This window comes from Aspergillus alliaceus, assembly GCF_009176365.1.
Source record: "Aspergillus alliaceus strain CBS 536.65 unplaced genomic scaffold BDW43scaffold_34, whole genome shotgun sequence".
Taxonomy (NCBI): domain Eukaryota; kingdom Fungi; phylum Ascomycota; class Eurotiomycetes; order Eurotiales; family Aspergillaceae; genus Aspergillus; species Aspergillus alliaceus.
In genome coordinates this window covers 72,396-97,372 of record NW_022474717.1, presented here as the reverse complement: position 1 = coordinate 97,372, position 24,977 = coordinate 72,396, and the positions used below count along the sequence as shown (strand labels likewise).

Here is a 24,977-nt window from a genome sequence, read left to right as displayed (position 1 = left end):
ATAGCCATTGTGTTAGTAGTTATGGAGACCACTCTTTGTACTGTATCTAGAGTGTCGGTACAGATACCGAACCCTAATCGCATTAAGCTCATGATGTATCAACCAAGAATGTACTCATGGGGATCTGTAAACAAATGTCAGTGTTATCATCAACCACCACACCAAGTCATACTTAGGAAAAGGGAAGAGAAATGCTTTTACAGGTTCGCTTTATCTGGAGCTTGCTAGCCAGAGGTTGTGGTGAATTGGCCACGGGTAAGTCTACTAGGGCCCCAACGGCGTATCTGCGGTACTACACATATCGCGGTTCGGAGGTATGCCAACCCTAGAGGGAAATCTTCGCAACATTATATTATTTATGTAATTCTATATAAGATAAGTAATACTACAAGTACAATGCGTTATTTTATATTTTTGCTTTTCCTTTAGGAATAGCATCATCGCAGTCGCTTGAACCACTCTTCTCCGAAACTGCGAATGTATGAGCCCCCAGGGGCGTCAGAGGTGCGTCAGTCGAGGACAATGTGCTTCGTCTTCTCTCCGTTCCTGTCTCCTTGGGGAAACAAATTCCTTTTGTCCAACCGAGAACTGCAAGTTGTTTTCAATACTCTGGCAGCTTGAGAACTATGAGATGGACCCCGAGTTGAGGAAAATGATCAATCTTGGGAATGCGATCAAGTTGTTAGCAAGGGTGAGGGGCAGCAGTATGTAGATATCTTAATAAGCCCTAAGACCTGTTGTATAGAGTTGATTCATAGAACTGCACGGATAACTCTTACCAAAGACCTATACTCTGTCAAATCACAGCCACGCCCCATGGAAAGTCTTTTGTCGTTCCATCCAAAGTTAGTAAATCTATCGTTAAACCCACGGGTTAGCCCCATCTTGCCTATTTATGGACAGCGAGCGCGACAAGTCAGGGATTTTGGGGTTGATAAAGCTATTTCTGTAAGCAAATGATTGCATGATCCATTCCAGCAGGGCACACGGAATGGCTCCGGAGCTGGTTCATTAGGGCTTACAGCCACGAAAACAGGCTCATCCATCGTCTAATGATAAACCTTCTACTAGTACAGATACAAGAATTTACCGTACTCAATAAGTGACATGGACTACCTTCCGTTTCATCTCATTCTTTCCTCCTTCAACCACAGCGTGATAGGCAACATGATCAAAGTGGTCACCGTACCAAGCACTATACCTGTCCGTTATTTTAATTTCGGACTATCTCAGAGGCATATTCAACTTACACGGTACAAACTGAAACCCATACAGATAGCTCGATCGTACAATTCCCTGGACCTCTTCCGGCAAGGTCTCTGAGAATCTCAAGTCATTGAGAATTTGGCGGATGAGCTGGGTCAACACCATTAGGTCCACTCTTACTACCTTATTTTAGCCACACGCACCTGTCTCTCCTTCAATCCCTCCAACCCATCCGAAACCCTACTTGCAAAGAGTCGTTGGACAACTGCGACCGAAGCTGCCGGACCGACAATGAACCCCAGCTGCTGAGAGAGATAGTATATTCCAATAGACGTCGCGAGGCGTTCTTTAGGTACAGTTAAGGACATCCCAATGAACTGGGTGGAGAAGAGCACGCCATTTGCCACGCCGGACGGGAAAAGGTAGAATAGCTCCCAGGTAAAGCAGCCGTCCCGGTAGCGGATATAAATCAGAATAGAGAGCAATACAGTAGAGCCCAGTGATACTATAGTCATAGTCTTATAACGCTTGGTCCTTTCCTCAACATCAGTGGGAGACTCCAAATATATTTATATGCAAACTCACCGTTTAATGATGGCCCCTGAAATCAGTCCACCAACTGACACACCCACCGCGGTGACGACGTAGGTAAACGACGCGAGAAAGTCGGTCGCTTTTTCAACTCGGATGAAGTATGGTACCATGTTACTGCTGAGCTAGATCCAGGCGGTATGTCAGTGGCGAAGGCAGCCTTGATTCAATGCTTAACTTACTGCTGACCGACCCGTGATCAACAACATTTGTCCCATGAAATACCCGCCCAAGGAGCTTTTCACTAGGTGTAAAGGTATCAAGGGCTTTTTGGCCCAGTATGCTTCCACCAGGAGGAAGATCGCAGCAGCAATGGCCAATGCAAGTCCCAGTATGCAAGGCAGTAGTTGCTGAGCATATGTTGTGCTTGAGCTTTGGATTAGAAAAAGCAAAATCACAACGGCCGTAGCAAAGCTTAAGATGCCACCGAAGTCGAAATCCGATGCTCGGTGGTTGCCGTCTGCCTTATTCTGGTTCAAGGATGCGGGAAGGCCGTAATAAGCGACGATGAGACAAATCATAATAAGGGGAAACTGGCCTAGAAATGACCTGGCATATGATTAGTTTATTAGATTGCCCTCAGGAACCCAACGAAACGTACCATCTCCAGCCGAGTGTCGCGATCAAAAAGCCCCCAACCGGGGCACCCAAGCTGCGACCAGCAACGTTAACCACGTTAGCATACCCTCGGAAAAGTGCCACCTCGTCTGGGGGCATCAAGCCTATGCCTCGTTAGTCTATAGAATACGGATATGTGATGGACATACCGGTTATGATAATAGAGACAAGGGAGATCATGCCACCTCCGCTAACTCCAGCCAACACTCTGGCCAGAATCAGCTGGATCAGAGAACCACTCGCACCGCTGCATTGTATTCCAGTCAGCAGAGATGATAATAGATGAGGTTGAGAGATAACCTACCATGCCAGGCAACTTAAAGCAAACAGTGAATAAGCCCAGAGAAGGACATTTTTGCGTCCATATATGTCGCTGAGAGTGCCATACTAAGAGGTATAAGAAATCACAAACTGCACAACCTCTTGGAGAACTTACTACTGGTAATGAAACGCAGTAGCCAAAGTTATACGCGACCAGCAACCATGATCCCTCTGACAGACGGTTGAACTGCGAAGCGATAGAGCTCCAGGTTGAAATGACAAGTGACTCATCGGCGGAAGCAATAAACACACCTAGATTATGTTGTTAGAATCACATTCCTTCCATCTTGCAATCTGTATTGCTCTTACCAATGAATGAGCCATAGATGACCAGTTTGTTGGCACGTTCAGACTTTTGTCTCGACTCAATTTCGGATTCTGGACTCTCTTGAGTCGGAGACCGGAGGAGTGCGGATTCTTCGTCCGCTGTCATATTCAATGCCTAATAATTCAGCCAGGAAATACTAGGTGATACTCAAGAGTCATGCATTTGAAATCATCGGTTGGGAGGGGGAAAGTCAAGGAAAAGCTGGGGAATGACATTGTCTGCTTTATTAATTGCTATCTATCGACACATCTGAGTCATAGGTCTATTTACATTAAGACGAAACAAAGAATCCAGGGGCGTCAGACTAACATGGATCAGCGGAGCTAAGAGATTACCTCTATCTATCTTCAGATGATGTTATGTCGAGTGGACGCCAATCATAAATCATTGTGCGCCAACACTTTCTAATTCCACTACAGCAGCTGGGAATAACCATAGTATCTCTGATATAAACGCAACATTGTAAGAAATTCGACTTGTTTAGATCTAATTTTTCTTCTTCTGCTCTTTCTTGGCTCACCCCAAGGAAACCTAGTACTTGTGCCATGTTTCTAAATTATAGCTAGGAGATACTATACTCTTTTGATCTGAGACCTCAGATAAGCCTGTTGGGATTGGGGCCGAGATAAGAGACGATGACTCTATATTTAACCCACGTTCATACATCAATTCGATATTAAATATAGAGAGAGGATTGATCTAGATAATTTGCCAACTCTCCCACACAGTTGACCCTTCATTCCCTTCACTCCCCCTTGTTCTTTTCGACCAACTAAAGCACAACAGCCTCTGGATCAACAATTTCCGGATGAACAACGTGCATCGTCGACCTCACCGGCAGCACTTTCCGCAGCTTGGACGATTCCTACACTTAATACCTATGTAGCCTTGGCCGAGATGGCATCGAACAAAAATCTCCCAATTGTGTCTCTGAATTGCTTAGGACTCAACTGGGCTCAATCCAACACGACATGACATGTGCCCCCAGATCTTCCAGAAAACATAGTCTTTAGGGCTTGGCTAGATCGCACATTCGCCCATGTAGTATCATCCATTCGGCCAGTTCATATCGCTGTAAGGAATACCTAGAAATAGAATTAGAAATAGGATATAAAGCGCTCTCAAATAACAAAAGCATCTACATCTAGAGCCGACAGTAATTTTAGCAAACGCCCAATCCCAGAGTGATACCATGCCCGCTACTTTACAGACTTTACACCACCAAACAATAGCCAGTTAGGTTTCGAACCCAGCTACTCTTTTGCTATAGAAACTATTTACCTAGCCCTTGGAATAGTAGATATGCTCCTTTTTTTGATTTCAGAATAACTGAAAAGATAACTGGACTGGCTGCTGCTCTGAACCATATTCTCTGAACAATCTAGGACAGAAGAACAAAAAGAAATTATTGAGGAACATGCATGTGAACTGACAAATACTAGTGATATTCATATCGGGGTATAGGAGTTGACTGATATATATCAATTCGTTCGTCAACGATCGTGGCTTTGTATAGTGCTAAGTGCCTTGAGTCAACCTATAGTAACTTCTCTCGGCAAAGATCTCACGCCATCACAGGGAACGCTTTCATCATCGTCAACTTAGTCTCGACAGACCTATGATCTTCTTTCATAGCTGCTGTGTTCCACCACCCCAAAAGCAAGCTGCAGATGTCAAGTGAGGGGTTATGGGGCGTGTATGTATAATAAATCCATGATATCTTCGCTGTCCCTCGCTCAGTGTATACTTCTAGTCTACTTTGAAGCCCAGCTACTATTACTCATTATTACTGTCGATCATGGCTGAAGTAGTAGCTCGACAGCAAATTGTTCCAGATGGAGCCAGTTCCTCCACCCTGAGACAATACGTCCATGCGCCTGAAACGAAGCATGAGCGTATGTCCCGGCAATTCAAAGAGCATATCGCGTCGCCCTGCTAACTCGCGCATAGTCGATTGGGCCGACCTGGTCACTCTCGATCTCTCCCGATTCGACGTCCCAGGAGGCAAAGAGAAACTAGCAGCTCAACTAAAAGACGCCGTCCATAACATCGGTAAGTATCACCACTTCCCCAGGGCACAACCATCCCAACCAACACTAAACCACAGGATTCTTCTACATCACCAACTTCGGACTCTCACCCGAAGAAATCAATCGCCAATTCGCCATCGGCGAAGAGTTATTCGAGCTCCCCGAGTCCGAAAAACTGCGACATCGCGCAGACCTCGAAGCAGGCAACTACAACGGCTACCGACCGCTCGGAGCAATCGAGATCCTGCCCGGCCTACGCGACAACATCGAACTATATAACGTCTTCAAGTTCATCCCACGGTACGCACGGTCCCACCCGGACGTAATCCTCCGCCACTACGAAGAGATCGAGCGGTTCCACCGCTTCATCTACGACCAGATTGTCACCAAATTGTTCCGGCTAATCGCCATCCTCCTCGAGCTGCCCGAGGACTTCCTCGTACGCGGCCACCCATATGACGGGCCCAGCGACTGCCACCTGCGGTATATGATCTACCGGGCGCGCAGCGCCGAGGAGAACGCGAGACATCAAAATCTGTGGTCGCGCGGACATACGGATTTCGGGAGCTTGACGTTGTTGTTCCGGCAGCCTGTTGCTGCGTTGCAAGTTAAAACACCTGAGGGCGTGTGGAAGTATGTTAAGCCTTATCCGAATAGTATTACGGTCAATATTGCGGATGCGTTGCAGTTTTGGACCAATGGGTATTTGAAGAGTAGTGTGCATCGGGTTGTTGCGCCGCCGCCCGATCAGGCGCATATTGATCGGTTGGGGGTCTTGTATTTTGTTAGGCCGGGGGATGGGCTGGATTTGAGGACGGTGGAGAGTCCGTTGTTGAGGCGTTTGGGGTTTAAGAAGGATGAGAGCGAGGACTCGCAGGTATCTGCTGGGGAGTGGGTAAGGGCGAGGGTGAGGAGGAACTGGGATAAGCCGCCCAAGGCTAATGATGAAAATATTGAGCTAGGGGGTGTGAAGACTACGATTTTCCATGAGTAAGTTGGGATATATTATGGGGTATGTATGTCATTGGCCTAGGGGGCTTATATTTACATTATTTTTTCACCTCTTAAGGTGGTATGATTAGCCGCTCATAGGGAATGCTTCTCACTAATGATGAGTATGGAGTCACAGCTCGCCTGTGAATTCCCGAATCAATCCTCTTCTAGGAGCTCTGCTAACTCACGTTCTTCTTCCTCTGTGAGCATTGATTCGGTATTTGGCTGTTCCTCGTCATCAGCCGGTGTGTTCTTGGCCTTCTCTACTGCGATCTGCAGATCTTTGGGCTTCAAGGACCACCGACGGATTGTGGCATCGATACTGACACTGACCACCGTTGATCCCAGGAGTACGAGGCCCGTGATCTCCTCGTAATGACCAGAGAAAGTATGATGGAGCTGTCCAGTCTGTTATGGTATTAATAAAGACGCCAGTAGGTGCGATTTAATAGGGCCACCCACCGATCGGTTCCATACTCGAACCTCTTCATCTCTGCCACCTGTCACGACCCAGCCACCCTGCTCGTAAACAACTACATCTCGGACGAAGTCCGGGTGAGTTATCGTCAGATTTGGCTTCCACCCATTGTCTCTCGCGAGGCACTTGACGGTTTTGTCTGCAGAAGCAGTCCACAAATCGGCATCACGGTCAAAGAAGAGCTTGTACACGTTTGTATCATGAACTAGGATAGCATCGGTGCCCGTCAGGTCTTTACTACCACCGACGATGTCGAAATGACGGATTTCACGATCGCTGCCAGAGCTGAAGACGACAAGCTCCTGGCTGTCAGAATCTAAAGAGACGGGATCTACAGCAAGCCCCTGGATGCCCTTGGCATGTCCTTTGAGGATAGAGAGCCGTTCGCCGCTCTCAATGTCAAAGACTAATATCTGTGCATCGGCCCCGCCAGAGACGAGGACATCCTTTTCCTGGAGCCGGGTACTGACCACCGCTCTTACAAAGTCCGTATGACCTTCATATTTTCGTTTTACTTCCTTCGAAGCCACATCCCAGCACCAGACGTATTTGTCCCAGCAACCAGCAAATAGTAACCGACCGTCGGGGCTAAAGCAGATGCTCGTAACGGGGGCCGTTGGTCCTTTATAAAGCGCAGCCGTTTCACCTGTCTGCAAGTGAAAGGAGGAAGATGACGATTGGCTTAGTTACGTATCCCAGCGAGGCATCCGACAAGAAGGACACCGTGCACCTACTTCGAGTATAATCTTCCTGACCGTGCCACCACTCTGCGCAACGAATACGGCACCAGGATTCAGAGGGTCTGCCACAACCGCCAAGATCTTACTTTGTAATCTGATGGGATCTCCATTGGTATTTTTAGATTTAAGGTCTTTTCGCTTCTGGTCGTCAAGCGCAGCCCTGGAAATACGGGAGGGAAAATCAGCGACTGGGGAGACCGAGTGAAGAAGAATTCAAAAAGCTCTAGTATGAGGGACGAACGTAGTCTGAAAGAAATCATCCCGATGGGAAGAACGGGACATATTGATTGATTGTTTCTTTGTTTGGTAAATAGATAGATACACAGAATAATAATAAGGAATAGGTGATTGTTCACGGGTTCACATAGATACTCTAGAATTGGAAGAGTTCTAGTTGGAGAATGCAGGAGTGGAGTAACATCTGGATGGATTTGTTTCCGGCAAAAGAAACGAAGGAACTGCACTTCGAGCTCCTGCCGCCCGCCGTATCCCGAAAGCTTTTCCCACCACAAAAACGAGCCACTTTGACCTTTTCTCTTCTTTTCTCTTCCTTCGCTTTCCTTTTTTCTCCTCTCTCTCTATTTTCTCTTCCTTTTAAACGACTGTCCCCTCCCCTTTTCTTCTCTTCCACCGTTTCTTTCCTTTTTTTCTCTTGCGCGATTGACGCGCATCTCTCCCTTCAACATGGATATGAACCATCTTATAGGGTCAGTCTTCAATGCCTACTGGTCTGAGCCAGGGTTTGTGCGGCTAGGCTGGAGTTAACACCTGGCAGTCAGCGGTTCAACCTGATCTCCAAGAGTGACATTCGGTATGTACCATCACTTCTAACCCTCGGAGAGGGTTATCCTACGGTAGCATAGCATCTTACTGACCCCCCTCCACAGCTATGTGGGTACTTTACATGAGATCAACCCTGAAGCTTCCACAATAGCCCTTGAAAATGTCGTATCCTTCGGTACCGAGGGCCGGCGAGGCAACCCAGCAGAGGAGATCCCTCCATCCGCCAGCATCTACGAATACATCGTTTTTCGTGGCAGTGATGTAAAGGACATCAGTGTAGCCGAAGACAAGAAGGAAGATGCAACCCCAGAGCCTCCGCAGGTACCTGATGATCCTGCCATCCTAGGAGTAAGTCAAACCACGAAAAATCAACTGCCGCCACCCTTAGTCGTAGCTGCTGCCGCAAGTCCACCGACTTCACAGTCGGTAAACATGATCAAATGATGAAATACTTTCGGATGTAAACACAGACCTGTTCCGAATGCGCAAAACCATGTGGATATTTCCGTTGCCTTCCTTCTGATAAGATCATGGACTTCGCTTCTTGTTTACAGCTTTGTCTTTAGGCTCTACAAAGGACTTCTCGCTAACTTTGTAAAATAGAGCATGTCTCGCCCAGGACCCGCCCCTCAAGGACCTCTCCCTCCCTCTCAACCACCTCAGCAGTCCCAGGTCCCGCGTCCCGCTCCACCTGGTTACCCCCCTCAACCACAATTCCAAGGAGGCTTTTACCCCCCTTATGGACAACGTTTTGGAGGGCCAGGATTCCCACCCGGTCCTGGCTTCCCTAATATGCCTTACGGGGCCCCCCCCGGATGGTTCCCCCCTCCCGGTCAAGGATTCCCTCAACCCGGCCAATTCCCTCCGCAGGTGCCTATTGGACTTCCTGGCCAACACCAGACACCCCCTCCACCGCGGCCAATGCCCGGTGCCGGGCCGTTAAACACGCCTAAGAATACATCCGAGCTTCCGGTGTCGGAAAGACCGTCCAGTAAGCCGGCGAGCCGTAATGGCACGCCTGCCCCAAGTGGAGCCGCTCAGAATGCCCCCACCCCGCCGGTTGAGTCCAAACCACCAGTTTCGGAGGCACTTCAGGCGGTGACTGGTCCAACTCAGGGTGTTCCTACTGCAAATGGCAAGGCACCACCCACTGGTCCCAGGAGTGGACGCGTACAACCGGCTATTCCCATCGCCGCCCCGTCGAAGGCTCCTGTCCCCCAGGCGCATGGCCCCGCTGGTGTGCCCCAAGGACAGGCTCAGGCAGCAATCACTGAAGCTACTCGTGCGGCCACCGCTGCTGTAGCAGCTGCTATGGCCAAGTTGCCACAGCCCGGTGTCCAGAAGAAGCCTGGCGATGTCTCCGTGGAGGGTGTGACGAAACAAATGGCTGAAATGAAGCCTTACGAGCATCGCGCGCCGCGAGGCGGTCATCACACTCGTGGCGGCCGTGGCAGCCACCGTGGCCAATATCAAGGCAAGAAGATTGAAGTACCGGAAACGGACTACGACTTCGAGACCGCCAATGCCAAGTTCAACAAGCAAGACTTGGTCAAGGAAGCTATTGCCACCGGCTCTCCTGTTCATGAAGTTGAGGCACCCATTCCCAATGGTGAACCGGAAACCCCGGACAGCTATTCCGGTGCCTACAACAAGTCCAGTTCGTTCTTCGACAACATCTCGAGTGAGGCTCGGGATCGTGAAGAAGGAACCACGGCTCGTGCTGGTGGTCGGGAGTGGCGTGGTGAAGAGGAGAAGAGGAACATTGAAACCTTCGGCCAAGGTAGCGTCGACGGCTACCGTGGCAGTTACCGGGGTCGCGGCAGAGGCAGAGGATATGGCCGAGGCCGCGGCGGTGGCTATGGTCGGGGTTACAATGGTCGTGGCCGTGGTGGAATGCGTGGCGGCCGCAATATGTCCCAGTCCACCGGCGTTCCTGCCCAGAACTAATCGCTTTCTGTTTGGCACTTTCGACCTCTTACCGATCTTCACACTTATTTTATCATGCGCTTAGCGTTGAACATTTTTTTTTTTTTTTTTCATTATTTGCTTCTTGTGGAAGTGATAGATCCTTCCAGGGCTTCTTTGTGATATTCCCCGGCGTCTAATGGGCCCTTCTCACGAATACTTGACATACAATGTCAAGATCTTATGTTTGGGATGTTTTATGGATTACGGTGGGCTTGGTGAATTAAATACCTGCTGGGATGGCTTTTCGTTGTGTGGTGTCGGATTCTGGCGTTTTACATAACTTGCATGGTTTGGTCGTCGCCTCCATTGCATTGATCACATATGTTGATGATAATCACATCTTGTCTTCCCTGACGCATTCGCGCGGTCACGGACATGGCGGCATAGGGTTGGTTTTCTTCTCCGCTTACTATGTCTGCATATTTGATATCACGGAGGTGTCTGGTCCCTGTCGAAGGCTCGGCGTCTGTTGGAGGAATGCTGTCTCTGGAGACGCTTGCCACGGACCGTTGAGCACGGCATGATGACGGCGGTTCCTTTTGTACCATAATCCAAGAAAGAGATCGCAAGGATCCCGTTTGAATGAAAACAAGAAAAACGGAGGCCGTTTGGTCTGCCATTGTGGTGTGTGTTTGTAGTGCGTAATGTAGGCGAAGCGACGGAATAGTTATCCATGTGGACTATTTGGGAAGGATAGAGAAGCTTTCCCACTGGTGATTCGTCCTCGGCTATGTGAAAACCCTATTCTGGGTACAGTCTGCAGACTCCATGATTGGAATGACCATTGATTCGTCCCTCACTCTTGGCTCTGGACTGTTTGACGCGCTTGATCTGCACATTGATTACTCAATATGCGTTACTCCCCGCATCCTGGTGCCTCTGCCTCGGTGGTACTTCTATAGAGTGGATAAGATAGAGTCATCACCAACCACAACCATGGCCCATATAAATGCTATTTACTCACAATGGCTCCAATCGCCTTCACCTTTTGAAGCCATTCTTGGCCCCGCCTCGATCCATTGTTACATTGTATTCCCCAGAATTCAGTCCGATGCCCCTCACACGTACCACAATAGGCCCAAATATATAGCTGTGTCCCTTTCACCATGGTTGGCACGTCCGCTAGACTCGCCCAAGTAGCTGTTCACTTATCTGCTTCCTCCTCGCCTCCTCCAAGTCTCAATACAGACACCAAAATGACCATCCAAGCCCCTGATCAGCTCCCCTGGGACCCCAACTGCACGCAATTTCCCTCTCGAAAGGAACTCCCCAAGATCCCGGGAGCACCGGACGGTGCCGCCTGGGTCTGGGGCAAGGACGATGAGGTTCGTCTCATTCTCATCCAAGTCAAAGTCCACAATGCAAGAGTAGAGTAGTACTTAGCCATCACAGATAGGACGCCTGAACCTTCTGACTCCAGCACGAGTCAAGGCCGCCGCCGCAGAAATCCAAACCGGTGAGATGATCCGACTCGAGTGCGTATCCTCCCCTCGTATCCTCATACTATACTCATCTATCTCTCTATAAAACACATCTAACAGCACCAGTCTCCCCCTCCACATCCCCGAACACCCGGCCTTCGGCCGCGAACCCTTCGAACACAAGATCAAAACAGTGCTAAAAGACATCGTCTATGACGACACGTACTCCCTCAACCCCCAAAGCGGGACTCAATGGGACGGCTTCCGCCACGTAAATCACCACTCCCCCTTATAACATCCTATATAACCCACAAACCACAGGCTAACAAGACCTCAGTTCGCCCACATCGACACCAAACAATTCTACAACGGCACCACCTCCACCGACATAGAGCAGCCCACCCCAACAAGCCGCTGCAGCATCCACCATTGGGCAACCCACGGCATCGCCGCCCGCGCCCTCCTCCTCGACTACCACCACTACGCCCAAACAACCAACACCCCCTACGATCCCTACACCTCCCACCCCATAACCCTCGCCGCCCTAACCGCCTGCGCCAAATCCCAAGGCATCGACCTCCGCCCAGCCTCCCAAGGTGGCGACATCCAAATCGGCGACATCCTCCTCATCCGCTCCGGCTTCGTCACCCGCTACAACGAGCTCTCCTCCGAGCAGCGCGCAGCCGCCGCAGCCCGCTCCCACGAAGACGTCTCCTGGGCTGGCGTATCCCAGGATCAGGATATGGTGGACTGGTTGCATGATTGCTACTTTGCGGCCGTGGCGGGCGATTCGCCGACGTTTGAGTGCTGGCCGCCGGTCCCGGGCACAGGGTACTTGCATGAAAGTATATTGGCGCTGTGGGGAATGCCGTTGGGGGAGATGTGGGATTTGGAGAGGATTGCGGCGAGGTGTAGGGAGATTGGTCGGTGGAGGTTTTTTGTGTCGAGCGCGCCGGCGAATGTGGTGGGTGGCGTGGGGTCGCATGCTAATGCTTTTGCGATTATGTAGTTCCTTTCATATTATATATCTATATAAATATATATGCGTGTGTATAGGCTTATACGTGGCTTTGCTCCTATTTTGGATGCCGCTGCTTTCAGTTAGGGTACTTAGAGAATACTGCCCTTATCCAATATGCGGCGATAATGGATAATACTAAGGAGCCAGCCGCTTTATGCCGGCTTTTAATGAACTCTCTTCCAATTTGTTTGCCAGAAGAATGCTTCACACCGTATGCCCGCACTGAATCCGCAGAAATGCGGATGTGGATGCAGGATAGATTTAGAATCCGCACCGTTTACAACTCTAACTAACTTGGGAGTGCATTGAAAGCGAATCCATGAATATGGCCGAGAGCAATGGGACATAGTTGATAGAGCTTGAAATAAAGTCACACGAGATTTCGCGCTATGACAGGTCAAAAGATATATACACAAAATAATGCAAGATCTTTGGGTTCTTTGTTAAGAAAATCCTGATAGTGGTGGTGGTAAGCTATGTGCTAGACATGGTCTAGTCGTCATGATCTAGTTACATTTTCGCGAAGAAAGGATGGAGGCCAACCGCTGTGAGGGAATGGGCGTCCAACCAAGCTCAGCCAAATCAAATGCTGACCATCACACACCTCAGCCGGTGTAGATCAAAGCAGGCAATGTAATATTTTTGCGATAGCCACAAGCTGGTAGGAAAAAAAGTTGGGTTACAATATAGCAACGCTACTGTAACATTTAGAAAAGCGAATCGACGGAGTCGGACAAAAGCTAGAGCGCAAGAGTCACGGCGTCCTGGGACGAATAGAAGCGTCTTATAGCGGTGTATGCCTCATTCACAGTGGGAGTCTCTTTACTTGACAACGCTCCTAGCATCTATAAAACTACTACTACGAAGATCCCACATGAAGTCCTGTCACCGTTGAAACATATCAAGGCCACCGGATTCCCAGCCTCCAGTCGCAGATTCAAACAAGACTCTGAACCGACAAGTAAACATTTGCAGCTTCAGCGCCTCGTTCCTCACATTACTGATCCAACGGTTAACGTCATCTTCGAGTACCGGTGTGGCGATGCGGCCGGACAGAATATGGCCACAATTGCAATTCAAGCAGCCTGCGATAAGTTTAACATCTCGCCAACTGCAAAGAAGCTCAATCTTAAGGATATTACACTCGTGGGCCAACCGGTAAGTGACAAGAGTCTGTCCTTGGGGAATATAATGCGAACCCGCGGTGTCAAAGTCTTGGCATGGGGAGCAATCGAGGATTCAGCATGCCAGAAGATCCTTATATGTACCACGGCTCTCTTATATCAGGCACTTCTAAATGCAAAAGAGGACGTCCAGAGGAATGGAAGAGTCGGATATACTGTGAATATATGCAATGCTATTGCGGCTATGTTCATTGCTTGTGGTCAGGTTTATGACTGTTTGGCATTCTGAAACTATGTTGTATATCAGAGAAATAAAAATGGTCATGAAACTCGTTTGTGAACTTAAAGGCTTAAACACACGATGGATATCAGATTTATGCTTCTATCTGGTTCCGTACAGAATGTATGTTTTGGCGCAACTCAACAACTTACCTGGTCAGGCCTCGATCCATAAAGAATAATGTGTATTAGAAATTTATATTTTCCAGGTCAAGACTCCTGCAGAATTATCCCTGTTTTCCATTGTATTCCTTGGGTTATCATCTTCCATACTACTCTTCCCGACTGCTGGCGCTAATTCCTGACTTTGGGCATGGCTATAAGGGACACGTTCTTGATCCTCTGAGATCCTGTACACACGGAACGTCAACGACAACAACATACAATTAATATAGTATCAACGAGCCGGCGTGTTGGTCTCCTATTCTGTGCCATTCGCAGAACAGGAGATATCCCTTATCTTCGAAACCCCTTCCTATCGATTCAATAACTCGTCCGGTCAAATAGTGCCAGGATCTCCCTAGCCCTGCACTGACAGCTGCGCTGGTTGGAGAGACCCTGCGACCAGCGGAGCTACTGAAAAGTGTGGGCCATGGCCGAGTTGGGAGTGCCACTGTCGTTATCTGATGTCATTAGTCATTTATTCTCCTCGAGATTGTTAAAGGACAATGTAGGCATGAGCTAGAGCTACTCGGTCTATTTATACTACCCCCCCCCCCCCGGCCTGGACAATTTATATGGCATGTACCTGGTTAGACTATTATGTACACTACTGGAAGGAAAACAAAGGTTGACCGCCGCGATCAACAATTGTTATTGCTCCAAACCCGCCTGTAATTCGCTGTAGTGTCCGATATTTGACAATAGCTCCCGTAAAACAAGCCTAGACAGCAGCCAAACGCCAACGAAACTGGACGGAGCTGAGTCGAGAAAACCACCATCTCAGTAGTAGACATTTGTGTTCCCGAATACATGCTGAATGGGGTAGGATGACCTTCTACGAGGGTCTCTGCCAATGTTTCCCGTATCAGCTGCAAGCGGGGGGCTTGGAACATTCCCAGCGCCGGGCATACTGCCGAACACCCTCGGATCAAAGATGGTTTGGTCCCGTATTCCACAGGCCAGTCCCCGGACCCGAACCATAACCTACGGACGCCGGGATCATTTTGGCAGCACGGGTAATGCCGTCAGGATTGTCCGAACTGTGGGATCTTCAGCCGAGGCGTCTACCGTCTGATGTCCGTAAGTACGCTGAGGGAGAGTGGTGCTGAAGGCTTGGAAGGCACCATCTCGGTATAAGCGGCTGTCTCATAGATTGATCCCAGCTTAGTAAAGTAGATATTCATCTCTACGCTGTCAGCTATTAGCTGACCGTGATGGCGTTAACGTCCAGTAGTTGCACCGCCATGTTGTCCAGTAGAGTATACCTGCTCTCCAATTCTCAGCAACTCATGAGGATGATTGGAAAAATACAACAGCATGCTCTAGAGCAAGAAGGAATATGGTTCGACTTCAACATTTTCTCTTATACTTGCATATGGCATGGACTGAGCCGTACCGTGATGACACCTTGGCCATCAAGAGCAATCGGTCCTCAACGCCAGACTTAGCTCCCAGTCATGTACGACCATATATAAGGTTAAGATAGCGTGCTTCCGTATATTTATATTCTAGAATCTCCAGCCTTATGGCGATTGGAGACACCAGTGAATCGTGCTTCGCCTCAAAATAAGATTTGGTGAAATTACAGAGGAGAACCGTGTAGTTAATCTTGTTCCTAATCGTACATAGGTATGTACATACCTATACGTACCGGATTTTCTAAGGTGTCGTAGCTTTCCTCTTTAGTCAGGGTACTTGAGGAGGTATCACAGTTATCACCAGTGACCCATGTCTTCACTACACCAAATCTGGATCAAAGTCATACACGTCTTCACTCAACTCCAAAATTTTGCCCCATGGAAGCAGGGTGAGCCTTAGACGGAGATTGCCGCCCTGTTTATCCTTTGTTGTCTCTAGCGGACAAACCGGCGTCTTGGCAGGGACTTTTGCCCTGCCAAGAAACGCTCAGTCGTCCTCGATGTTGGATGAATTGTAACGCTATTACTTATAAGGCGAGAAAACAGGGGTTCAGCGCTAGTCGTCCCATTGAATCATAATGGGGTCCAAAAGACCTGCGCAGATAAATACAACCCCAACCCCAAACCCCCAGTAAGCCAATCTGCAACCATATCCCGCGGCGTTATCTTCAAGATGTGGAGCGCATGTATCCTCATCCTTGCCGCGCTGGCAAGCCAGCTGCAACTAGGCCAAGCGATCGACATGATGTACCGCGATGCATCCATCTGTGTCGATCCCCCGGCCTTCAAGGAGTGCAGACATCGAGCCTACGAGTCGAGAGGCGACTGCGTCAAGAAAAACTGCTATGGCGAGAACGACCCTTGCCGAAAAGCTTGTAATGGGGATGCCACCTGCATGCAGGAGAGTTGCACTAAAGACATGCGGGCCGACTGCTACGACGCATGTTCGTGTGTCGAGGCGCAGGATGTGATCGACTGTACGGCGACGAGCTGCTGGAATGAGGTTGGCGGCCCTTCCCTCTTTTGAGTTCGTTTGCGCCACAATATGCATACAAAAAAAAAAGGCAAACAGGAAGATTGATGATGGTCGTGACCGTGATAGGTATACTCGTGCGAATACGGCGAGACGGTCAGCGGGCTCGTGTACTCCTGCCCTGACGCCAACCTGACTCAGATACCCTTCTGGCCACAGCCTGACAACGCCCCGGGAGGATGTGCCTGCAACTTGGGGAAATTGACGATGAAACAAGTCCAGATCGCCAATCATGTCGAGACGTGCGGGGACAACACGACCCGTCTCAACGAACTGTCTACCGATGAAGAGAGGACGGACTACTTGCGGGCCTGTCAGTGCTGCACGATGAGCGCCCTGTTAGCGTCGTACGTGTCCAACGAACTCCCTCACTCCCTAGCCTTGCCTTGCAGACCTGACAAACTAATTAATATCTGTATTATTATTATTATCGCACGCAGAATCTGGGACACCTGCCCCAACACTGAACCCTCCCTCATCACTGCCGACTACTGGAATCAGACCTTGCTCGGCCCCTTTGACTGGGATTCCTGTACCCGGTACCTGCAGGAGTACGATTGCGCCGGAACCCTGGGGTTCGGGGCTGCCGCCGCAGGGGGTACACAGAATTTCTATGAACCGGGAAAGCTGCCCAAGAATGGGACGGGAATGTTGACGAACACGGGTGTCCTTTCGACCCCTGTTAGTGGGAGTACTTTTACTTGGACGTTTGGGTCGTCGGCGCACCCTATCACTGCGGCGGCGAGCAGCACAGCTGTTCCCTCTGCTACGAGAACTGGAGAAAGTACGGCGAGTCAAGGGGCGCAGAAGACGGGGGGGAGTGGAGAGTCTACTGCAGCAGTTCGGTCGAGGCCGAGTATTTTGGTGGCTGGCACTGTTATTGGGCTCTGTATTGCTTGGGTTGGGTCTTGAACGTAGATTAATATTAATCTGTTGTAATGATTATAGGGCACTTGGTTAACTTTATCGTGTCCACTCGGAGTGGACCGAGGTATGATGTGCCTTTCCTATATGCATGCATGCAGGGTGGATGTGTACTTTGTACCGTGTATGTATGTGTATTGATGTGTTGATTTTATGCATGCATGTATTCAATGTGCTGTACTTCCGACATATACGCCCAGCCAATTTGTTCTAGTCGCTCCGTAGGAATACTATTTTGGTTGCAGATATTAGATCAATCGTTGTTAGAAAGGCCGTAACTCATTAAATTCGTTAGGTATTAACATAGGAAACTCATCTTCCAACTACTCAACCTCCTCATAATGGCTTAATTGTCTGTGAACAAACACTCAGTCATTCCTTGTCTTCGTTCTCCCCTTCTGACTTGCCTGCTCAAAAATCGGCCTTCTCACCTCTGTCCCGTTATCCAGATGAGAATCGTCCGTGATCCAATATCCCCGTCAAAAACTTGCAATAATCAAAAAATATCATCAGGCCATCTGAAGCCCTCTTCTTTTGTGGTACCGGGAATCTTCCCCGACTGAGTCTTGGGCTTGCGATTCCGCGCCTCGCGCCTCTCTATCTCCTTGGCTAGTCTGCGGTCTACCTTTGCGGCTGTGGCAGCTAGATCTTTGGGCAGAGGGGGCACAGGTGGGATATAATTGTAGGTGCATCTCTGGTCCTTTCTCTTGGTTGGCGAGGAATTCGGACCTGGGTCTGTTGGGTTAGGATTCGAAGCCTGATCGGGTTGCTGCTGGTCCCGTCGATATTGAGCTGCGTGCTGGTTCTCCTTGTCCTGGTCATCGGTCTGCATAGCTTGCACACTGGCGGATCTTAGATCGGCGCGGCCCTTCTTCATGCGTAGAGAAGGAGTAGGGACTCTGTTCCGAGAGTTGGATGCCCTTCTCCTTGCCGAGGGGGATCGCTTGCTCGCTGAGCGGAGCGGTTGCGAGGATCGTCTCCGTCGGCCTCTATCCTCACTGGGGGAGCGCCTGTTGGAGTCTTCCATGTGTCGGTGGGTTTGCTTTCGTTCCACGGAACCGGGACTGTCGCCGCACAGCATCTTGGGGAGCTTGGTTTTGCGGGATGAGTCGGATTGGTTGCCTTCCTCTGTGTGATTTGCAAAACCTTCATGGTGGGATCTGGGGGTGTTGGCTGCGCTGGCGGATTCCGGGTCGGGGGACTTTCGCTTAAGCGAGGGGCTCTCGACTATCAGTGACTGAGCTGCTGGTCTTGGGGATTTGGCTGGGGTCTTGATTGTAGACTCGGGATCCTCGTGTGCAGTCCTTGTTTCAGATTCGCGGTCCTGCATCGCGCGTTGGACGTTCTCCAATAACGAATTCGGGGGAACCGACTCGGTAGGTGAAACCGGGGAAAGCACCTCATCGAGCAAAAGCCTCTCAGACGGAAGCGTAGGCAGCACGCCGGGCACAAATTTCCTCTGGTGCGCCGGATCCAGGCAATGCGATCTCTCCGGAACAAGAGGCACATCATCACCCATAAGCTCCTGCAGCTCGCGACGCGCCTTCTCCAGCTTCTCCTCAAGCGTACTCACGCGTCTAAGCAACTTCTCCCTCTTAGACCTCTGCTTCCTCAGCTCAGGCCGACCAGCATCCTCCGATCGTCTTCCAACACCAGGGATAAAACTCGACGCAATCCCCAACGACGACTTCGCCCTCCTCACCTCTTGCACCTCAACCCCGAAGGAACCCCCCGACTCCTGCCTCGAATGTCGCCCATCGACCGTCTCATCCATCTTCTCCGCAACAGCCCTCCACGTTTCATCCGCCAAATCCCCACTCGACTTCGACCCAGCACCCGCAGAATACTCCCCCTTAACAGCACCCCGATAGCCCGCCCTCTTCAACTCCGCATACGCCCTCTCCACCCTCGCAATATCATCCTCAACGTCCTGCTTTTGTTGCTGCTGCTGCTGATGCTTCTCCCTCGAAAACCCACCCCACCCGCCAAACGGATTAAACGCACTAGCAATAGCCTTCCCAAACCGAAAAATCCCCGATCCCCGCTGTTGTTGCGCCGTGCCCCTAGCAGTAGCACCAGCAGCCCTCCCCTCTCTCAAAAAAATACTCGGCGGCTTCTCACTAACGCTATCATTCATCATCCCCTCCACGAACCGTGACCGCCGGCCGCGCGGACCCGCCTGACGTCCGTGCCGGCCCGAAGCGCCAACGCGTGGCGACCCATGGGTCGAATTCTGACCGCTACCACGGCCACCACCGCTACTCCAGGGCCAGCGCCCAGTGTCTTTTTCTTTTTTGGATGGGTCCCAGTCGTTTGAGCGGCGGCGTTTGGGGCTGTGGGGGGAACTAGGTGGGTGTGCGGAGATGGAGAGGGTGTATTCTTCGTCGGCGTCGGAGAAGCGGCCGGTTGAGGGGGTGGAGGAGGTGTAGGAGTAGGAATCGTCGTAGGCGTATTCTGAATCGTGGCCTGGGCGGGAGGGTTTGCGGGAGGGTTGGTGGCAGGCTGATTCGAGGGCTTGGTGTAATTGGCGGGCTGCTTGGGTGTGGTCTGGGTCGTCCACGTCCATGTCTAATTGCTTTTGGGGGGTTGTGTCAGAGTGGATTCGGTAAGGGTTGGGATGTGCAAGGGGGAATTCAATGGATAGAATTGAAATGAGGAGATGAGGTGAGGTGAGCTGAAACGAACCTTAGCTTTTGCTTGGTGTGTTTCCTATCTTTTCTTTTTTCTTTTCCTTCTTTTTTTCGTGCTGGGTTGGGGTGGTTTCGATTGGATCCACTTTTGGATATTTGGTGACTTTTGGATGATTTATGCAGGGTAGATTTATGGAGGATTGTTGGCGATGAAATATTCGCACGAAGTGGAAGGAGGAGGAAAAAGGATAACAAGTGAAAAGAAGAAGACGGAGTTTTGTTGTTTTGGTTTGGTTTGGTTTACTGTCCAGTGCAATGATTGTTTACCTTGTTGTTGTTGTTTTGGAGAACTAAATATGCGCCAAGAGCCGGTCGTGCTAATTTATTTGTATTAAATTAAATTCACTTAATTAAGTCCGTCATATACTCTTTTGTTTATCAACTATTGTTCCGGTATGTGTGTTTCTCGTGTGGAATGATATTTATGTCTATCTATACCTGTCCTTTAGAGGTATAATGGGTATAATTTATTCTCAATTATATGGATCCATCCTCTTTGGCCAAGAATACATTCTATAATCTGAAGATAAAGTGTGCAACCCGACGTCTATAAATTTCTATATCAGAGATCGTTAAAGCCAATCCCCTCAAAGTAAAGGACGAGCCACGATGCAGCGATCTTATCTACTCTGTACCTGACGTTATCCCTTGCATTCCACGATAAACAAAGAAAACGGGCGGGATTCCAACGGTCATTTTGCTGGAACCTCAGCCGATTAGAATACTATTATCGTGGTTCTTTCTCGCTGTACTGCCTTTGTGGGTCTTCTGTTTGTCTTTGTAGGGAACTTACAAAATTATCTTTCGGGTTATCTTTGTTTCAGATTGATAATTCTGCCTAAATGACAACTGTAGACATATTAGGAAGGACTAGCTATTGACGAACGGCTGGAAGGATGTACATATATATATGGTAAGGCATAGGTGTTTAGATCGTGTCAAATTAGGTTTCTAGATAGATTTTCTCAAAATCCGAGGATATAGAATTGAACCTAGCTGTACAAAGTAAGTGTATGAGGTCTGAATATAGACTAACATGTAGATGGGGAGGGTTTAAAGATAACGAACTACACACCAGGGTAGATGTGACAGCCTCAACATGCTCTTCAGATCGATCGTTCTTCTGTCGCATACGTCATGTGTGCATGTATAGCATGCACGGACACATGGAAAACAAAGTAACTACCAAGGGAGTGCACTGTATTAGCGATGGTCCTATCCTATCCTCGGCTCGAATCTACCGAAATTGCGCAATCGTATTATCCGGATTTTGAAATCACACATTGGTATTGCTCTCACTTCTATACGTAGAAAAAGAAACCTCTCACAGTAGAATGCCAGGCGCCTGAACAGACCTGGTTAAGGATCGAATTTAGATAAGGTAAAAAAAGAGAGCTATCCTATATAATGAAGACCTGAACAATCCGGGGAGTATCTTGTAAACCACATGCGGAGCATCATATACAACAATGCTAAATATAAAACAAAATAAGTTTGGAAAAAAAAACTTGGGGATCAAAGAACAAAAGGGTGGTATAAACGTCAAGAGTCTGGTTCGTAAAGTATCCCTCCAACCAACCTACCGGAGTACATTAGAAAAAAAAAAAAAAAAAAAAAAGGAGAATATTTGAAAAAGAAATCAATCGACGACCGTTCGCCAAGACGACGTCCCAATAGGAGAGAGCGGGAGAAGAACATGCAATGAAAAGTGAGAACTGGGTCTCTTTACTGCAGAGCAGGAGAGATCTTCGTGGCCATCCTTCCATTGGCCCGTTTATACGCCATCTCATCTCGCGTGTCGTTATAGAAGCTTCGCCCGGAATCTGACAGCCTCCTAGGATAACCGTCCGGATCAGGGCGCATGCCATTGTAGAGCGGACGATCATCATGGCCAAATGTATCTTCGTACGACCGCTTGGATAAACTGGCTCCCGTGTCCCATAAGAACTTCTTGCCAGCGCCCAGATCAAGACCGGGGCTTTGCGAGATGCCCAGGGGTTGGGAGAGATTGTTGGCATACTCCCCCGATAGAGCCTTGAGGGGCGGAAGCGATGGCACCTGGCTCGACGGTGTCTGTGATCGAGCTGTCGATTGAGCCATGGATTGATATGTATTCGGATCCGACGAGCGGGACTCGCTAGGCTGCATATTTAGCGTCTTAGGCGGCTCCAAACGGAGTGGAGGTAAGCCGGCCTTGGGATAGCTGGGACGCTCCGTAGACACCCGCGAAGAAGGATAGGGGTAACTGTTCGACTCATACTCGGCACTCGTCGAGGGGTTTCGAGCATGAGAATATGATGGGTGAGGAGAGTACACGTTTGTCGGCGTTGATGCGGACTGGGGTGTGGGGGGCAGTTGGGGAGTCGGATATTGGGTTTGAGTTGAGCCGAATGAGAGGTGAGACTGATATGTAGAAGTATGGGATGGCGGGGCAGGAGGTGCGGAGGTAGATGAGGTGGCTGGCGCGGGTGCAGGTGGCATGGGTCGCTGATAAGGCTGTGCGCTCTGGAACCCGTACTCAGTCGCCCCTGACGACCGACGTTGGGCATCAGCGCCGTAGGGGAACGACGGGTCGACAGTACTGATGCTGGTCGATCGAGGGCGTTCAATAGGAGTACCTGCGTATCCATCTGGCGTAGAGAATCGGTCGGAAGATCGGTAGACCCGCTCCTCTTCGTACTCGTAGTCATCTGTGCGCTTCTCGCCCCGACGTCTCATGCGAACATCACGTCGAATTCGTACACGGCAACCCTGCTCCGCAATGACCCGACTAAGGGAGGTACTCGTCGTCAAACCAGGGAACTTCTTGGCACTAAATACGGTGAATGGCACGGACACGACCTCGAGACGGAAATCCAGGAACGACTTCGGTGCCACCGGTTTGGATGGGTTTGCGTTGGGCATGGAGGAGTGGATCGGAGTGTTCTCGTTCGCATCCTTGCTGTCCTTGGTTTCCTCATACAAATGGAAATTCAATCGATATACACCCTCGTGACGCACGGAAAGATCGGGGAAGATAAAGTAACCGGCTTGAGATGGACGGTCCAAGTAGGCCACTCCGGCGACGGGCACACCGGTCAATACTGGGCACGTTGGGTTTGGGGCAAATCTTCCTTGAGCCATTGGGCGAGCAGTTTCCAGGGTAGCGAACAGAAAGAAATTGGCGTTGTAAGCGAAGGTAATGTCAGTCTTGTGAAGGTCATCGTTGGGATCCGACTCGAATACTCGAAGTTCGACGACTGGTGGAGGATCGACGGGACGACGGTCGGCAGACGCTATAAGGAGTCAGAACAACCAGTGGGGTCTATCAGGTGTCTCGGGTTGGTTGGATGCCTACACTTAGCACCTGCACCGCAGGCTCTTGCACGCTCAGGCTGCTGCATGACACTGAGTTTGTATGTGAGCTTTTTGCCCTCGCGAGTGATCCGGCTGACGGAGGATTCCGTTTCGTTCGCCGGCGGGGCTAGAGGGGCTCGAGTCGCCATCTTGAATATTTTTATCTTGACGCTTGAAAGCAAATGACTGTGAATATTAGCAACCCCCTCTTCGACTACTATCGAAATTGATGACAACCAAATCAAGCCGACGGATGAACCACAGCTAGCAATACAGGTCGGAACTTACCAATAATCCGAATTTAACCAAGTAAAGCCACCGTTATGGAGGATTCCTTGCGTCAAGCAAGTCAACTGTCACTTCCGTCTAATCAATCTGGTTTTGGTGCTTTCTGTCTGTTGATCTACTCCGGGCGCAACTACACGAATGCACGCCGTGAAACCGACCAGTCGGCCAAGAAATGATCAGATGGGACTAAAGATGTTCTCGAAATATTCGACAGGAGGAAAAGAACGACAGAGGTCATCCACGACGTCCGAAGGGGAAAGGAGAAGAAGAATAATGAGAAATTAAGAAAAAAACAAAAACAAAAAAAAAAAATAAATTAAAAATAAATTAGGCCGAGTCTATTGGCGCCGCGGTAGGACAACAGACAATCCAGCGATTGACCGGTCCAAGAGGAAAGAGGATGGGATGGAGGGACAGAAAGTCACGGTGGTGATACGGGGAGGGAGGAATAATGAATGAGAGGGGAGAGGTAGCAGGAGAGTAGCAGTGAGGGAGACAGAAAGTCAAAGGACGAGTCAGCCTGGGAGTCGGCAGGTACAGGCAGGACAAGTGCACTATCGCAACTAAGTTAGTTAACTATAACCATCTCTCGTCTCCGGAGCCGTGGTACTGTAAGATTACCGACAGTGACGGATTCCCAGCAACATGGTGGGCGGGTGGGCGGCTCCATACATAACTCCGGGCCTTATAATTCCAATACCATGGTTCTCCAGTCGCATTGCTCCTCGTCCCATCACTCATTCGCTATCCATCGAGTCAACACTCTCCCTTACCGATCTGGAGGCAGGGTCGCGAGGAGATGCTTACCCGTTGCAATGATATGTTACCGGGTTTCCCCCGGGGATACATACGTTTGTATAATACTTTTCTAACGAAGCTGGTATGTACGACGCCACTAATTCTGCACGACCGAGCCGATATGGTGGGTATTGGGTCAGCACGGATGGAACTAAAATGGGGGATGGTGTCACAGAAGAGGGGGCAAGGAAGAATGGCCGATCCAGTGGGAAATCAGCCTGGCTTTCGAGGTCAAGCGGTTAAGGTAACTGGGCGGCTTGGCTCTTGGCTGCAGTGGAGTTGAGGCATTGGCTGCAAAGCTCATAAGCTGTGAGAAGGAAAAAGAAAAGAAAAAAAAAACTCCTGGACAGTGTCCAAAGTGGAGACCAGGGGGGCCCACTGGGCAACCGACGGGGTTAGAGGTCCGTGACTTTTCAGGAATAATATT

General features: G+C 49.7%; 9 protein-coding genes across 9 annotated transcripts; 5 read left to right on the top strand and 4 right to left on the bottom strand.

Moving 5' to 3' along the window:
* Positions 1-977: 977 nt before the first annotated feature.
* Positions 978-3,278, bottom strand: BDW43DRAFT_282222 (major facilitator superfamily domain-containing protein). The gene is made up of 9 exons (XM_032042608.1): positions 3,046-3,278; positions 2,852-2,988; positions 2,720-2,802; positions 2,565-2,662; positions 2,399-2,519; positions 1,980-2,346; positions 1,792-1,922; positions 1,410-1,740; positions 978-1,356 (listed from the first exon to the last, which is right to left on the bottom strand). The coding sequence occupies exons 1-9, from the start codon at positions 3,167-3,169 to the stop codon at positions 1,225-1,227; spliced, it is 1,524 nt and encodes a 507-aa protein (XP_031898270.1). The 5' UTR covers positions 3,170-3,278; the 3' UTR covers positions 978-1,224.
* A 1,584-nt stretch (positions 3,279-4,862) lies between these two features.
* BDW43DRAFT_312958 (uncharacterized protein) lies at positions 4,863-6,088 on the top strand (the record flags this gene model as incomplete). Its single annotated transcript, XM_032047474.1, has 3 exons — positions 4,863-4,959; positions 5,015-5,116; positions 5,172-6,088. The coding sequence occupies 3 exons, from the start codon at positions 4,863-4,865 to the stop codon at positions 6,086-6,088; spliced, it is 1,116 nt and encodes a 371-aa protein (XP_031898269.1).
* A 77-nt stretch (positions 6,089-6,165) lies between these two features.
* On the bottom strand, positions 6,166-7,687 carry BDW43DRAFT_136782 (WD40 repeat domain-containing protein). Its single transcript, XM_032038273.1, has 4 exons — positions 7,547-7,687; positions 7,300-7,465; positions 6,550-7,215; positions 6,166-6,495 (listed from the first exon to the last, which is right to left on the bottom strand). The coding sequence occupies exons 1-4, from the start codon at positions 7,585-7,587 to the stop codon at positions 6,244-6,246; spliced, it is 1,125 nt and encodes a 374-aa protein (XP_031898268.1). The 5' UTR covers positions 7,588-7,687; the 3' UTR covers positions 6,166-6,243.
* Positions 7,688-7,871: 184 nt separating this feature from the next.
* Positions 7,872-10,125, top strand: BDW43DRAFT_282217 (putative G2/M phase checkpoint control protein Sum2). Its single transcript, XM_032042607.1, has 4 exons — positions 7,872-8,012; positions 8,081-8,116; positions 8,193-8,436; positions 8,692-10,125. Exons 1-4 carry the CDS (start codon positions 7,990-7,992, stop codon positions 10,033-10,035), a joined length of 1,647 nt encoding a protein of 548 aa, XP_031898267.1. The 5' UTR covers positions 7,872-7,989; the 3' UTR covers positions 10,036-10,125.
* Positions 10,126-10,164: 39 nt separating this feature from the next.
* BDW43DRAFT_136725 (uncharacterized protein) lies at positions 10,165-10,702 on the top strand. Its single transcript, XM_032038272.1, has one exon. It carries the CDS (start codon positions 10,293-10,295, stop codon positions 10,578-10,580), a length of 288 nt encoding a protein of 95 aa, XP_031898266.1. The 5' UTR covers positions 10,165-10,292; the 3' UTR covers positions 10,581-10,702.
* A 550-nt stretch (positions 10,703-11,252) lies between these two features.
* Positions 11,253-12,486, top strand: BDW43DRAFT_301657 (uncharacterized protein; the record flags this gene model as incomplete). Its single annotated transcript, XM_032045088.1, has 4 exons — positions 11,253-11,381; positions 11,449-11,531; positions 11,604-11,748; positions 11,815-12,486. 4 exons carry the CDS (start codon positions 11,253-11,255, stop codon positions 12,484-12,486), a joined length of 1,029 nt encoding a protein of 342 aa, XP_031898265.1.
* Positions 12,487-16,024: 3,538 nt separating this feature from the next.
* Positions 16,025-17,664, top strand: BDW43DRAFT_282210 (uncharacterized protein). Its single transcript, XM_032042606.1, has 3 exons — positions 16,025-16,484; positions 16,584-16,861; positions 16,955-17,664. The coding sequence occupies exons 1-3, from the start codon at positions 16,155-16,157 to the stop codon at positions 17,424-17,426; spliced, it is 1,080 nt and encodes a 359-aa protein (XP_031898264.1). The 5' UTR covers positions 16,025-16,154; the 3' UTR covers positions 17,427-17,664.
* Positions 17,665-17,747: 83 nt separating this feature from the next.
* BDW43DRAFT_282207 (putative nuclear RNA binding protein) lies at positions 17,748-20,386 on the bottom strand. Its single transcript, XM_032042605.1, has 2 exons — positions 20,124-20,386; positions 17,748-20,013 (listed from the first exon to the last, which is right to left on the bottom strand). The coding sequence occupies exon 2, from the start codon at positions 20,002-20,004 to the stop codon at positions 17,935-17,937; it is 2,070 nt and encodes a 689-aa protein (XP_031898263.1). The 5' UTR covers positions 20,005-20,013; positions 20,124-20,386; the 3' UTR covers positions 17,748-17,934.
* Positions 20,387-21,806: 1,420 nt separating this feature from the next.
* Positions 21,807-24,112, bottom strand: veA (sexual development activator VeA). The gene is made up of 3 exons (XM_032038270.1): positions 23,753-24,112; positions 23,466-23,650; positions 21,807-23,403 (listed from the first exon to the last, which is right to left on the bottom strand). The coding sequence occupies exons 2-3, from the start codon at positions 23,611-23,613 to the stop codon at positions 21,854-21,856; spliced, it is 1,698 nt and encodes a 565-aa protein (XP_031898262.1). The 5' UTR covers positions 23,614-23,650; positions 23,753-24,112; the 3' UTR covers positions 21,807-21,853.
* Between the last annotated feature and the right edge of the window lie 865 nt (positions 24,113-24,977).

Excerpts from the sequence above, each read along its gene's own strand:
- BDW43DRAFT_282210 (XM_032042606.1), top strand. The coding sequence starts at position 16,155 with ATGTGGAGCGCATGTATCCTCATCCTTGCCGCGCTGGCAAGCCAGCTG. Across the intron at positions 16,485-16,583 it reads CGACGAGCTGCTGGAATGAG|GTATACTCGTGCGAATACGG; the intron begins GTTGGCGGCCCT and ends TGACCGTGATAG. Across the intron at positions 16,862-16,954 it reads ATGAGCGCCCTGTTAGCGTC|AATCTGGGACACCTGCCCCA; the intron begins GTACGTGTCCAA and ends TATCGCACGCAG.
- BDW43DRAFT_136782 (XM_032038273.1), bottom strand. The coding sequence starts at position 7,587 with ATGTCCCGTTCTTCCCATCGGGATGATTTCTTTCAGACTAC. Across the intron at positions 7,216-7,299 it reads TCAGGAAGATTATACTCGAA|ACAGGTGAAACGGCTGCGCT; the intron begins GTAGGTGCACGG and ends TTTCACTTGCAG. Across the intron at positions 6,496-6,549 it reads TTCGAGTATGGAACCGATCG|ACTGGACAGCTCCATCATAC; the intron begins GTGGGTGGCCCT and ends ATACCATAACAG.
- BDW43DRAFT_282207 (XM_032042605.1), bottom strand. The coding sequence starts at position 20,004 with ATGGACGTGGACGACCCAGACCACACCCAAGCAGCCCGCCAATTACAC.
- veA (XM_032038270.1), bottom strand. The coding sequence starts at position 23,613 with ATGGCGACTCGAGCCCCTCTAGCCCCGCCGGCGAACGAAACGGAATCC. Across the intron at positions 23,404-23,465 it reads CTGCGGTGCAGGTGCTAAGT|CGTCTGCCGACCGTCGTCCC; the intron begins GTAGGCATCCAA and ends GACTCCTTATAG.
- BDW43DRAFT_282222 (XM_032042608.1), bottom strand. The coding sequence starts at position 3,169 with ATGACAGCGGACGAAGAATCCGCACTCCTCCGGTCTCCGACTCAAGAG. Across the intron at positions 2,663-2,719 it reads GCTTTAAGTTGCCTGGCATG|CGGTGCGAGTGGTTCTCTGA; the intron begins GTAGGTTATCTC and ends AATACAATGCAG. Across the intron at positions 2,520-2,564 it reads TGTCTCTATTATCATAACCG|GCTTGATGCCCCCAGACGAG; the intron begins GTATGTCCATCA and ends AACGAGGCATAG.
- BDW43DRAFT_282217 (XM_032042607.1), top strand. The coding sequence starts at position 7,990 with ATGGATATGAACCATCTTATAGG. Across the intron at positions 8,117-8,192 it reads ATCTCCAAGAGTGACATTCG|CTATGTGGGTACTTTACATG; the intron begins GTATGTACCATC and ends CCCCCTCCACAG. Across the intron at positions 8,437-8,691 it reads ATGATCCTGCCATCCTAGGA|AGCATGTCTCGCCCAGGACC; the intron begins GTAAGTCAAACC and ends TTTGTAAAATAG.
- BDW43DRAFT_136725 (XM_032038272.1), top strand. The coding sequence starts at position 10,293 with ATGGCTTTTCGTTGTGTGGTGTCGGATTCTGGCGTTTTACATAACTTG.